The sequence below is a fragment of the Sabethes cyaneus genome, chromosome 2, assembly GCF_943734655.1.
Source record: "Sabethes cyaneus chromosome 2, idSabCyanKW18_F2, whole genome shotgun sequence".
NCBI lineage: Eukaryota > Metazoa > Arthropoda > Insecta > Diptera > Culicidae > Sabethes > Sabethes cyaneus.
In genome coordinates, this window is record NC_071354.1 from 61,940,818 (window position 1) to 61,955,232 (window position 14,415).

A 14,415-nucleotide genomic window follows, 5' to 3' on the forward strand; every position below is an offset into this window, starting at 1 on the left:
TGAATTTCGGCAAGGTCTAATTTTATACGGTCAACTAGAATCATTTTCCGGTTATCGACAAAATTGTTGAATATGTTTTACTACAAAAACGTTGAATGCCACGTGTCATGTCATGTGGCTTTGGGTTTACAGGCGTATGGACCTAGAACCGTTGTCAGATTGTCGAGCTGAGTCGAATGGTAAATGAGACTCCACCCTAGGACCCTCAGATCAAAAGGCGGATTTTCAGGATACTGTACATACTTTCTAATATTGCCTGCTCAATCTTACAACTTGGTATCTAGATAGAAATCGTGTGCAAGATGCTCAGTTGTAAGATTAGGAGGGTGATATAAGAAAAGCAAAAAATTCTACAACTCTTAAAAATGGTCTCAAATTCGCAAATGTTAACCGATTTGGCTGAAATTTTGACCAAAGCCTTAGGATTGAATATAAAACAAGTAGTGTTGACCTAAGGCATGTGGGTCATTTTTAAGGTCACTTTAAGCACCTCTAAAGTGAGAAAAATTTCATTTTTTCAATTAAATTTTATATTGAATTGAAAAAAATTCTTCTAACTTTTGTAGAAGCATCATGAATGTGTATATATACATAAAGCTTGTCCTATAAGCTTTCCAAAAATGTATAAAAAACTTGAAATTGCTTAGAAAATGATTGAGTTATATATGATAGTATGTGGACACCTAGCCAAAAATCGTTTTTTTTTTGTAAGAACTTGAAATTTCGGGGGTGTTAGAATGACGTCAAATGTATTTTTATGATGTACTAAGTGCGATTAACAACGTACACTAGGTCACTTGCAAAGTATATCAGCAGTTTTCTTCAAAATATTTGCGCAAACAATCGCCTTTGTATAATTTCTGCTATTTATTTACCATCCAGTTTCAATCATTTTAATCCATATCGATAATAGTTCATATTTATTTTCTCATTTTAACTTTTTACAGAGAACTCTGTTGTTGAATTGATCGGTTGTATGTTATCTAGGTTTGTTTGATATTACTATTTCTCACCTGTCCAATGTCCCCCTAGCTCATGTGATCGGACTGAATACTTTTTTCTTTAGCTAAAACGGATTTTTTCAAATACTGTCTCCACCTATCGCTGCTAATCTTACTATATACGACGCAATTAATGAATGTAATACCAAGTGCGCGCGTGTGTGTTTGAATGTATATTGCGCAAAATAACACGCTGACAGCAATGTACGAATAAAGAAGCAAATAGGTAGCTATGTCTCAAATATCGCCTTTCTGTGTTCATCTGCGTTTGACTTTTGATTTTTTTTTGTTTTAATAATTTACTCATAGCTCTAATTCTAGCGTTTTTAGAATGCATAACTGAATTAACATATACGATAACGTAGTACGGAGAGGGTAGATAATTTTTATCGGTTTTTTATACACGCAGTCACATAACAGATTTCCCTTAAAGATGTACCATTGTTTAAGTGGAGAAAGGATCACTTATATTCAGACACGACGACGATGATGATGACATAAGTAACATAACAGTTCTCTGTATCGCATCCACTTGTACAATGTTGCTTATCTGTATTTACTTATATCTACTTTAATCCAAGGTCTATAAATTCATTGATAATAAAGTTCCTGTTTTATAAACCAATTCTCCTAACGTTATCGTGTACTGGTTTAAGTAGTAAAATATATAAGTAAATATATTTCTTTTTTCGTCTGCACAGTTAAGGTAGGATGAGTTTTTCCGTGTAAGTAGATGTATTATTTTTGTTTACCGTTTGATTTTTCTAGTCTGTGTATCATTTTTATGTTTGCTTTAGCAGTATGAATATAGAAAGCGGCATTTCAAAACCCTAGATTATTGCCATACGTCTCGTAGATTCATATTACCAAATTGATTGCTTAGTTTGTCGGATTGTGTTTGGGTCTGCTGCGCGGGAAAGTTAGCAAACGCAGCGGGTGTCATTCCAGTGCCTCCAGCAAAGTTACTCATTTGCTGCTGCTGTTGCTGTTGCTGTTGGTGAACAGGATTTTGGAATTGAATTGCACCAAATGCAGGTTTTGATTGAGTTGTGGCTGTAGCAGGGTAGGGACCATTGCTATACAACATAGGATTGGGCGGCACAGTTGTAGGTGCACCTGCCGCAGGAATCATAAACTGACCATTGCTAGGAAATGCTTGAAAAGCACCAAAGCCACCCGCTGCAGTAACGGAGGACTGACCATTGTTAATCTGATAGGGATTTGCGTGTATGCTGGCCGTTGTCGAAGGATAAGCGTTTGGTTGATAACTATTGAAACTACCAAAACCTCCTAGATTGGCATTAAAGTTGTTGTTTGCCATTGTTGGGGGAGCTGACCTGTACAATGCCAAAATGTTGTCTTTCGTAAGTTTGCCTTGCAGTTCGCCCGTCTTACTGGGTGCTTGATTGAAGAAATCTGCCTCTTCTTTCGCCAAATTAGTTAAATCGTCACCACCTGCTGTAGCATTCTCTGTCGGTCGATTGGATCCGCTCGACAAGATGTCCAGCGAGCTGCTACCTTCACTATTAGTTTTTCTAGGTGCGGTTTCGGTCGTTCCCAGAGAAAGACCCAATAAATCCGATGTTCCCTGGTTATTTACGACCGCAGAGGTCAACGAAGAATTAGTACTTTCCGTAGAAGTTCTATTAGATGTTTTCGTACTACTGACTGGTGCTTTAAGCTTTAAAAGCGGACCTGCAACAGTCGTTGAACTTGATGCAGAACCAGTCTTTTTATCCCCGTGTTGAGAACTTATTGTGGAAACGGGTGAAGTGATCGAGATATGTCCGCCGCTTGACGCCGTTTTCTTCTTACGCTTTTGCCGCTCGATTTCCTCGTCGATTTCTTTATCCCAATCGACTTTCGGAGGGGGCGGTGGAACCCACTCTCTGGCGAGATATTTTTTATGCTCGTATTTGGCGCGAATAAAACTCTCCAAAGCAGAATCAGTCTGCGGACGACGAAATCCATCCGGCAGCAGTGCTTCATAAACAGCTCTAGCACGCGAATTACCCATTTGTTCCAGCGATACCTGGTCATACAAATCATGCAATATTAACTGAGAAATAATTTAGAATCTGAGATAGTTTACCACTTGCTCCGGTGTCCAGCTATCTAGGTTAACAGATTTAACACGGGAAATGTGTACACCAAGATTGCGATGAATACCGGCACAGCGTATACACAAGAACACTCCCAAATTCCACGAAGCCCACCGTGGTCCCTTAGCATCGCAATCGACGCAATACTTGTTGTCGTCATCACGAAGCATTTTGGTCAGCAGCAATTGACATTTTTCTTGGATCTGCTTCTGTCGTTCTGTTTCATTTTTACGGCTCATTGCGATTTTTGTTGAATGCTTACTACAACTTGTTGATAAGAAGTCGACACAAAGTAGAGTTTAGATTTCTAAAACAGAAAATATGTTATTCACTTTTTTTTGTTTTTGACAATTTGCAAATTATTCAAAAGCAATACCGTGGACCCCCGTTCGTTTGACCGTTTTTAATCTGAACACTTTTTAATTTGAACCCCGTTGGTTTGCACGACGTGCAAATTAAAAATGGTTCAAATGTCATTCTCAACATCGCATCATTTGCTTATGCAGACAATGCACATAAACACGATTTGTTTGTACTGATCTAGCATGTTTAATCAGTTTCACAATCTGTTTCCCAACGATTACGATAGAAATTCGATCAGAGAATGAAATATTCGCTGTTTGCAACTGCTAACTAAATCAAACCATCAAAACAATAACAAAGAGCAGGGCGGCCAGTTTATACGAGTTTCAGCATATTTAGGGTGGCCAGTTGTTCAAATTAAAAAGTAACCCCGCTAGTTTGCATGAGGAATCGTTCAAACGAACGGGGGTCCACTGTATACTACTACAATAGCAATGCAAACTAATTTAATTTTAGTGCAATAATTCAAGGACGATTTGTTTTTATCCGATAAGTGCCATTTGACGTAGCATTGTAATTATTCCATAAAATACAAAATGAACAAAAAATACATAAGTTATATGTAGTGCCTACTTATAATCCGGATAATCAGAATGCAACAAGCCTCAACCATTAAAATGCAATTTCTCGCACTGGTCTTTAAGAAAAATGTTGTTAAACGCTTTCTTGTTAGGAGTTATTAGCAGTTATGCTATGAATCATAAAAATCCATAATTAATAAGTGATAAAATTGAGTTAGCAACAAACATTTCATGCAGACATAAAAAAGTAGTAGACGTATTCAGGATATCACTTCTACTTACAAAAAACCTCGCGTTGAGATGTTTCCAAAAAGTAAATCAGCAGCTCCTCCCTCTCGTAATCACTAATGTTATCAATATTAACGCAGGGACAGAATGCATTTGAGAGCTGTCGCAAAACTTTACAGATTTTGTTTGCTTCAAACGAAATACCGCAGGTTCTTTTGTACAGGAATTAAACCACTAAAAACTTTATTCGTTTCACCATCAAGTTTTAATTTTTCAACCTTATGCTTTTTTCCACTGCTTCTTCGGACTTTCACTGGGGGAACATTCGTCAGTTTGTCTTGTCACTTCGTCCACACGAACCTTGACGTTTCAAAGCGAAAGCCATCCAACCAGCTAACACGCTCATTAAAAATAGCTCAGACTCTGGATGGCATTTACTCTTCCATTTAAGTTGAATTATCAAAAGGGCGTATGTGCAACAGAAACACTGATAGGGTTTGTTTCACTCTTCATGTTGACAATCCACCTTTTCGAGCCCCTTATGGCGGTATGTGGGTACGCTTTTCGAAAATGTTTATTTGATTTTGGCAACTCCGCTCACGTACGCTTGATAGTTCTACAACAATCAAGGATTGAAATGACAACTTGATGTGAACAAAGTTGCCAAAGGCATACTAATATTTTCCGAAGGTTGTACCCATCACTAGCCGCCATTACGCACGCGAAATGGTGGATGATCTGTAAATTGTTGAAAATGCATAAAAAACTTGTAATTCGAAAAAAGTTTATTGTACATCGAGCAAGTAAACAAGAAATCTGGCTTTAGTTTACAGAAGGTTGCATAATGAATGCAAAGGGGTTGATTATGCGACCTCTTGAAAACTAAAGCCAGAAATGTTTTTCAAACAAGTGCACAAGTGCATCGAGGGTCACGCTTATATATTGCTTTCCAATGATGATTGTGTTGGCGTTTGCAAATGAGACAAATAAAACATTAAAAAACGAGATGCATCAAGGGGTCGGTCACTCGGCACAGCCCTTTTTATGTTAGGCGACTTGCTCCCATTTCATATGTAAAATTGAACCGGAGGTGTGCCGCTTGATATCTCTGGAGTGCCGCGGCACAATTTGCTGAGTGTCCGACCCGTTGTGATGCATTCTTTTATCGCCGAGGCATGAAATATACTTTATCTTCCGCTAGTCTAAATGCCAGCAGATTTTTAAACTTGAATTGGTTTGAATTTTGAACCGGATGAAAAATTTGACCGAAACATTACTTACTTACTTAATCAGCTCCAGGCAGTCGTTTCCTTCTGCTGTACGAAGAAGTCGTCTCCATTCTACTCGGTCCATGGCCGCAATTCGCCAGCCACGTAGTCTACGTAGGGTCCGCAGGTCGCCTTCCACTTGATCGATCCATCTTGCTCGCTGCGCGTCCCGCCGTCTCGTTCCAGTCGGATCGTTATTGAGAACTTTTTTAACCGGGCAGTCGTCCGACATCCTCATCGCATTTTTGCGGTGTGAGCGATGGGTGATACCCTAAGCAGCTGATGCAATTCATGGTTCATTCACCTCCTCCACGTTCCGTCTTCCATCTGCACTCCGCCGTAGATGGTGCGCAACACCTTCCGTTCGAAAACACTAAAGGCACGTTGGTCCTCCACGAGCATAGTCCATGTCTCATGGCCGTAAAGGACTACCGGTCTTGTAGATTGTTAACTTCGTGTGGTGGCGAATTTTGTTCGATCGCAGCGTCCTGCGGAGTCCAAAGTAGGCACAATTTCCTGCCATAATGCGTCTTTGTATTTCTCTGCTGGTGTCGTTGTCTGCGGTAACCAGTGAGCCCAGATACACGAACTCTTCTACCACCTCGATTTCATCACCGTCTAAATGAATCCGGGGAGGGAGGTCAGCATTCACTTCTCTAGAACCTCTTCCTTTCATGTACAGCAAAGTTTCGTTAATTCGGTATTTTAATTTTCCCAAAAAAGTTGCTTTTTTGCCTCATTTGATAGCCCGTCGTTTTCTGAATCTAACAGTTCTTTTTTTATTTCAATTAAGTGAATATTTGATGAAAAAATTAATAAAAATCAAAAATAGAATGATTTGCTGTTTGACAGATATCAACCAAACCAATTGATTGAAATGATGTCAGAAGTTCTCTTCCTCTCTTCTATCTTTCTGATAGAGCTTTTCATTTTGACCGAGCTTTTGACAGCTCCCATATGAAACCTGTATCGGCTGATGACCATAGTTTATCTATCCACTGTGTTGTCTAAGGTGAGCTGAGAAGAAAAATGGTTACTTATAAGCTATCGTCTTATCCTAAAAAAAATTTTTAAATGAAAAAAATGCTTTTTTTATTACTTTCACTCGTCAAATTTGAAAAAGTCTTCATGTGACTTTACAGTGACATCATACAGTGGACCCCCGTTCGTTTGAACGATTCCTCGTGCAAACTAACGGGGTTAGTTTTTAATTTGAACAACTGGTAACCCTAAATATGCTGGAACTTGTGTGAACTGGTTGCCCTGCTTTTTGTTATTGTTTTGGTAGTTTGATTCAGTTGGCAGTTGCAAGCAGCGAATATTTCATTCTCCGATCGGATTTCTACCATAATCGTTGGGAAAACGCAATGTGAAACAGATTAAACACGCTAGATCAGCACAAACAAATCGTGTTTATGTGCATTGTCTGCATAAGCAAATGATGTCATATTGAGTATGACGTTTGAACCATTTTTAATTTGCACCCCAAGTAACACTTGCAACATGTTTTTTAGAAAAATATTCAGAAAACAGTTGCATTTAAATTATAAATAAGTTTCATGGAAAACAAGATGTTATAAAAATGTTTTATTTCTAACGCCGATGTTTTCAGCCAGAATGACAGGTTAAAGTTGCATTTCGGTTGTAAAGCTAAGTTTTTATTGAACATTTACAACTGAGTATTCGCGACTACGAAAGTAAAAGAGATTTCTAAGTCTGTTCGCACTCACACGAAACCCCATGCCGAATTGTCAAAACTTACGTGAAAACAAAAGCAAAAATACTTCCTTCTCTTTTTTTCTCACACAAAAATCAAACCAATATCAGCAACTTCGTAGTGGCGAATTGCCGGCATTGAACAGCGGCGAAGCGATGACAATGAGTACAGCACAGATCCATAACTTTGACACATTTTCGCAACATTGCAATATTTTATTGAGCCTAAATGCTCCAATTTATGAGTATTCTGGGTATTTTTTGAGCGCAATTTAAGTTCTTTCACAAATAAAAATTAACTGTGAATCAGTTGTAAGTTAACGCGAAACAAAATGCATACAGTAAAGCTTTTTATTGGTTTCGAATTTTTCGGTTATCGGTGTGCTCATTTGAACGCAATCTTGTATAAACATGGCCGATGACTGCGCCAAAATATAATGTAATAGATCATTATTTTTGTGTCGTAGAATGATTTTATATATACAAGGGACATATAACATAATTAAAATAAAATATCCCACCAGTTTTCAAAGAGATTAGCATGTTTTGTGAGATTATCAAAAAATGATATTTATTTCGATTCCACTCAACTTTTGCTTATAAAAGTAAATCTTGAGCGCATCAATTTTTCGGAAGTAGCATGGCAAAGTTCACGATAAATTTAAAATTGCACTTTAGTTTGGGTTATTTGAAGGCTATACAATGTTGCTTTGAGTGATTGATGAATTACCGAAATATAACTTTAGCCATTTTATCTTGCGAAAAATGTCTGTCATTATTTGCTTGTAAATGTAAATATAACTTCAGGGAAATATCAGAAAAAAAAATTCCTGTCAACAGCGCGATTAAGCTTTTCAGTTGGTAGTACAAAAACCATGCAACGCATAGGCGTCACTTTGAAATATTTCACAAACATGTTACATTTTAGCTCGTTTCTTGCGCTGTTTCAGTGTTAATCCGGTCGTAATTAAGTATGTGGAAACGAAAGGTTAGCAATTCGATTTGTTTTAAATCCGCTGTCAATTCTTATTTAAAACCAAGTGTGTTACTTGGGACGTCGTGCAAACCAACGGGGTTCAAATTAAAAAGTGTTCAGATTAAAAACGGTCAAACGAACGGGGGTCCACGGTATATTATCATAATATGAGAGAATTTAAATATCGCTAAAATACCCAATTGGTGGTTCGTTAATTGGGCGGTTCGTTAATTGGGCTTAGAATTTTCGAGTTTAGAAATTTCTAACAACTGTCAGTCGTCCCAATTAGCGAATCAGCTGGAGTGCAATCGTGGCCCAATTATCAAATTCAGGCTGTATTTGAAAAACCAGTAGTTTAGTGATGAAACATGGCCAATTATATTGCATTAAATTAAAAAAAATATGAAAAATATTGAATTTGAGACACTTTTACAATAAATTTACCAAAAGTTTCAATGTCTACAATAAAAACTGTTGTAGATGCATTGTTTATACCATGATGTATATAGCATGGTGAAACGCTAATGATCAACAGTAGGCGAAGTGGAGTAAAAGCTTTTGTTGTGCAGGGCAAGGGACGGCACGATGCTCTGTGACGTAGGAAGTTTGCAGCTTTTTCTCGTTGCTTTGGTTTTATTAACAACACCCATAGCAACAAATGTTTGTTACAAATTGTTTGCTATCTGCTAAAAGGAATCACTTGCTTGTGATCGATGACAAAATATTTGTTTGGTTTTACGAAAACTAAAATTAAGGTAAGTAATACTGTAATAATATTTATAAGCGGTTCTAATGTATTCTTTTCAGCTGCAAATTCACCCAAATACCGGCGAACCAACACGCATTCTTTTTCCAAACGGACGTTAATCATTCGGCACTGGAGAATTTCATCCAGTTCATGGTGATGAGGTGAATGAAAGCAAGTTGCTCATCCTGCATTTATCAGTACAGCGGAAGTGCTGCTAATTGTAAAGGAATGGCAGAATCGGGAGAAAGCGCATCTGCGAATCCGTCGCCTGCCAATGAAACTTTTTACCTGTCTTATAGTGGGATCACGACTATTAGCTCGAATGCGTAAACTCCAAGGTTAAAACCACTGCAGCGGAGTTGAATTCATTTGTACAAGCTCGATTTGCATGATGGTACGAAAAATCACCGCTACCTTTATCTCTGTCCCCTGTAGTGAAGTGATCGTTGCCACACAAGTGCAGCGCCATAGCAAGTGCATGCAAATTTTACAAACGCACCCGTCAAAGAAATGAACGCTTCACCAAGGAACCTCCTCTATCACACCGCAAAGGCGCAAACGGCTTAGATCCAAAAACATGATAAATTGTCAGATCCTCTACAGGCTGCCGTTGAGTCAGCACCCCAAATTCAAACCGTTCAAATTCTCACGCAAATCATCCCCCAAACATAGAAACTATCGTCGGAACCAAGGGTAAGTCGCTGAGAACATTCAGTTCACCTCTATCATGGAAATTTTGTTCAGTCTGTGCCTTACTGTGCTGCCGAGGTGCTCATCCCTCATCATGTGAAACCTGTCAAATTCGCCTGCGCTCAGCTTGACCGATTGATCGTTTTGACATTAACAAACATTGGCAGGGCTGCCAATTTCTCACATTTCAAAAATTAATTGTCAAAAAGGATGGCCACAGTGTGCCATAAACTGTGAAATGAAGGTACCGCAATTGCAATCAATGAGGTCAGCTGTTCCCTAAATTGAGCCTGCCTCAATGTTTTAAGCGACTTACCCTTGGTCGGAACCGTACTATGTAGAGGTGCCTATTGAAACAATCAACTCTAAAGCCGGGCCCGAATACGCTGATACCTCGGAGGCGAGAAAAGCGTATAAAAATGGACAATGAACAAGAAGCAGATGCTTCGGTTCATTACTTTCAAGAAAAAACCTGTTTATGAAAAACTGTTATACATTATTATTAAATGATACATAAATAGAAATATGATTTTTGATTTTGAAATAAATACTTTGCTTTAACTCTGATAGTTACGCTATGACAAGAACGTCATCATCAGAAAAGCGCGCTCCGCCTGCCTTGATGTTGTTGTATATATAACACGAGCACGTGTTTTAGACTGTAAGCTTTTGTAAAAAAGATGCCTACGTCACAGACTTTTATCCAGCTTTTTACGAGCCATAATGGCGGACGTGTTCGTAATATTTGAACAGCATTTTTGACATTTCCCTAATACATCGCACGTTTTCTTTCCGCGCGTTCACGGTAAAACTGAGGGAATGTACGGAAAGACAACGTGCGATGTATTAGGGAAATGTCAAACATGCTGTTCAAATATTACGAACACGCCCGCCATTATGGCTCGTAAAAAGCTGGATAGCTTTTTTCAATATGACTGCTTCTGCTTTTCGGCATACCGTTTCACCATGCTCTATACACCATGGTTTATACTACAAAATTCAATGTAATTTTTTTTTACTGGTACATAATTTGGACACTTACAGCAAAATCAAATGGAAGTGTCCAAATTATGTACAGCTGCTGATGGGTACAAAATCGGTTGGTTACCCTATTAGACTCTCGTGCAAAAAATTTCCGCACAATTAAAATTTTTGCACACATACCTCCCCTAGGGTGAACCTGTTGAACTTATCTGTGCTTATCTTAAACTGATGCATTATTTACCTAAATCAAATCGCTAAATGTAAAGAATTTGAGAATTAAGAAAAATTAAAAGACACACAAAAATTCTCATTGAACTTCATTCTTTTATTCATTCAACATTTCTTTAGTTTTCCCGGTTATCCCAAATAAAAAGCTGTCTTACTTTTCGGAAAACGCGCAGCAATTACAGCCTGAATTCGTTAATTGGGCCACGATTGCACTCCAGCTGATTCGCTAATTGGGCCGACTGACAGTTGTTAGAAATTTCTAAACTCGAAAATTCCATACAATTTTGACATTCAAGTTGTCATATAGTCCAATTAGCGAACACCCAATTAACGAACCGCCCAATTAACGAACCACCAATTAACGAAACTTTGCTGTATTTGCTTTGCGAAACTCTAGACGCACAGTCCTTTTTAATATTTCACTTTCGCTATTAGTTCCTTTTGAAATGTTACGCGACGTGATTTTAAAATAGACCCCTCGCAAATTATTTCTGTAGTGACTAAACGCGCAACCCTGCCGCGGAAAACAAAAACATTGAATGTCAAACGAATTTCTAACCTCAAATGTCACATTCTCGCACGCGTGTTGCTGCATAATATTTGGACCGGGTATCGTATCGTTCTCAATGGCGTGCTAAGCATTGGCTCAACAATTGAAAAGCATTTCCGTTTAGTTTTTAGCAGATTTTAAGGATATAAATACTTTTTCATTCTATTCTATCACAATGTCTGACATTGGTAAGTTTAGTGTACAATTTTGCCCGACTGAAAACACGTTTGATATGTATTGTGATTTGGTTTTACTTTCAGAAATGGGTTCGCCTATCAAAAAAGACAAAAAAAGGAAGAAAATTAAACAAGAGGATGGTGGTGAAGTCGATCTTGGTGAAATCCAGAAGTCGGCTGAATTCCAAATAAAAGCTTCAACTGCCATAGCTAAGCTAGATACATCGAAATGGCCATTGTTGTTGAAGCATTTTGATCGTTTAAATGTTCGGACCAATCATTACACTCCATTACCTTTTGGATCTTCTCCTTTGAACCGTAAAATCAAGGACTATGTGACATCTGGCTGCATCAATCTAGATAAACCCTCTAATCCAAGTTCGCACGAAGTAGTGGCTTGGATTAAAAAAATTTTGAAGGTCGAAAAAACTGGTCATTCCGGTACACTGGATCCGAAGGTAACTGGTTGTCTAATAGTGTGCATTGACCGTGCAACTCGGCTTGTCAAAAGTCAGCAGAGTGCTGGTAAAGAGTACGTGGCCGTTTTTAAGCTCCATTCAGCCGTTGAGAATATTGCCAAGGTTCATCAAGGATTGGAAAAACTTCGAGGCGCACTATTTCAACGACCCCCATTGATATCAGCAGTAAAACGACAGCTGCGTGTTCGTACTGTTTACGATTCTAAACTTTTGGATTATGACGAACAGCGTAACATGGGTGTATTCTGGGTAAGCTGTGAAGCTGGTTCCTACATTCGAACAATGTGTGTTCATCTGGGACTCGTTACCGGAGTCGGCGGCCAAATGTTGGAACTGCGTCGCGTTCGTTCCGGAATTCAGTCAGAACAAGATGGCATGGTGACGTTGCATGATGTTCTGGATGCTCAATATCTATATGAAAACCATAAGGATGAATCAATGCTTCGGAGGGTAATCAAGCCACTTGAGGGCCTACTGGTCGGCCACAAACGTATTATTATGAAGGACAGTTCAGTCAATGCTGTTTGTTACGGTGCCAAAATAATGATTCCTGGTGTTTTGCGTTACGAAGATGGCATCGAGATGGATCAGGAAATCGTGATCGTAACGACAAAGGGCGAAGCAGTTGCTTTGGCTATTGCACTGATGACCACAGCGACGATGGCCAGCTGCGATCATGGTGTATGCGCCAAGATCAAACGTGTTATCATGGAACGTGACACATATCCTCGTCGGTGGGGACTTGGTCCTAAAGCGTCCATGAAGAAACAACTGATTGCAAGTGGAAAGCTGGATAAATTCGGAAAACCAAACGATAAAACACCCAAAGAATGGTTGACAGGATATACCGATTTTTCTAAGCCAGCAGCACCACAGCAGTCGAACGGAGAAGAGGACACGGAATTGATTGGAGGAAAGGTAAATTGGTGGCGTGCTGGAGTTGTGTGGAAAATCTTATTTTAAATTACAATTACATCTCTTTTCTGTAGCGCAAGCTGAGTGTGGGTAGTGCCGCAGATAACTCAATGGAAACCACCACTGTCGATACTGATGCCGGCGAGAAGAAAAAGAAAAAGAAGAAAAAGCACAAGAAAGATGATGAAGAACCTGAAGCGGCTACCTCTTCTGAAGTTCTAGAGACGGAAGCTGCCACAGAAGAGGTAAAAAAGGATGTGAATTTTTTTATACAGACGTTACATACTCTACTTTTTTTAGGTTGCCGAATCTAAAAAGGAAAAGAAGAAAAAGAAAAAGGACAAGAAACAGGCGGAGGAAGCCGAATGAACGACAAATGCTATATTTTCCATTGACCGACTTTCTGACTTTCGCGCCGTTACACTAGCGTGATGTCTTTTATTTACGAGCCTTCGTTTGTTTCTACTTATTGAACAGTCAATGTTAATAGCTGACTGCTGAATTATTTTCCTATAAGTTTCGAAGGTTTTATAAAATTTGATTTTTTTCTATACGCGATTTTTCTTCAGCTCTAGGTTAATCGATACGTAGAGTAGATGCTCTATAGTTTTTCAGTTGCTTTGAGTGCAGTCACGAGTTTCGCTATAAAAATCTCGAAAATGTCGAACGGACGCAATCGGTCACGGTACCTAACTAGATGTCGGTACGGAATTATGGAGCAAAACGTTTGTTTTTGTTAGAAATTAAGTTTAATGAAGAAATTTATTCTATATGTGTAATAATAAGCGTAAACACCGTGCTTTTATTTCTCCGTAATCCATGATGTTTTAGAACCTACACGAGGTAGATTTGAATTTTCTGCGGGACAAACTGGTAATCTATACTGTAATTATGTTTGAAGGACTAAATAACTTGTGATTTAATTTTTCACATTACAATTTGATTCTTTGATTGGCGATGTTCGGTGAGATAAATTAAGTTTCAATTTCAATTATTCAATTATTAAATAAATCAATTTTGAAATTATATACATTTCTATACTTTACTATTATAAAACATTTAGTGATTTAAGATTCGATAATTAAATATCGACACGTCCTTGGAACATCATTTGGTATCAAAGACATGAAAATCGGTTCAGTCGTTCAATAGTTATGTTTAAAAAAAAATTGACAAACGACGATTTTCGCGGCCGCCTCGAGTCAGAAATGACCCGTCAAATCACCCCAGACGTAAAATGAAAAATTCGGATCTAAAATATTCTGAAAAGGAACAAGTTCACAAAATTTGAACAAAACCGGAGCGCTTTCAAAGAAACTAACTAGGTTTTCATACAAAAGTTGCCTCCGAACCTAATTATATTATGGAATAATTCAAATAAAGTGCTTGGCCTGTCGAGCACTTTGACAAATTTTCAGGTCATATGACGCCAACTTGAATTTGCAATGGCGTATAGAGCGAATTTCATTT

At 38.4% G+C, this 14,415-nt stretch overlaps 2 protein-coding genes across 2 annotated transcripts; one reads left to right on the top strand and one right to left on the bottom strand.

The window, feature by feature from the left end:
• Positions 1–859: 859 nt before the first annotated feature.
• Positions 860–4,524, bottom strand: LOC128737001 (stromal membrane-associated protein 1). Its single transcript, XM_053831537.1, has 3 exons — positions 4,270–4,524; positions 3,094–3,410; positions 860–3,033 (listed from the first exon to the last, which is right to left on the bottom strand). The coding sequence occupies exons 2-3, from the start codon at positions 3,340–3,342 to the stop codon at positions 1,837–1,839; spliced, it is 1,446 nt and encodes a 481-aa protein (XP_053687512.1). The 5' UTR covers positions 3,343–3,410; positions 4,270–4,524; the 3' UTR covers positions 860–1,836.
• A 6,913-nt stretch (positions 4,525–11,437) lies between these two features.
• On the top strand, positions 11,438–13,730 carry LOC128736999 (H/ACA ribonucleoprotein complex subunit 4). The gene is made up of 4 exons (XM_053831534.1): positions 11,438–11,563; positions 11,636–12,948; positions 13,020–13,190; positions 13,246–13,730. The coding sequence occupies exons 1-4, from the start codon at positions 11,551–11,553 to the stop codon at positions 13,312–13,314; spliced, it is 1,566 nt and encodes a 521-aa protein (XP_053687509.1). The 5' UTR covers positions 11,438–11,550; the 3' UTR covers positions 13,315–13,730.
• The last annotated feature ends 685 nt before the right edge of the window (positions 13,731–14,415 follow it).

Coding starts and splice junctions, on each gene's coding strand:
- LOC128736999 (XM_053831534.1), top strand. Junction 12,949..13,019: donor CGGAATTGATTGGAGGAAAG/GTAAATTGGTGG, acceptor TCTTTTCTGTAG/CGCAAGCTGAGTGTGGGTAG. Junction 13,191..13,245: donor CGGAAGCTGCCACAGAAGAG/GTAAAAAAGGAT, acceptor TACTTTTTTTAG/GTTGCCGAATCTAAAAAGGA.
- LOC128737001 (XM_053831537.1), bottom strand. CDS start 3,342: ATGAGCCGTAAAAATGAAACAGAACGACAGAAGCAGATCCAAGAAAAA. Junction 3,034..3,093: donor GCTGGACACCGGAGCAAGTG/GTAAACTATCTC, acceptor TTGTATGACCAG/GTATCGCTGGAACAAATGGG.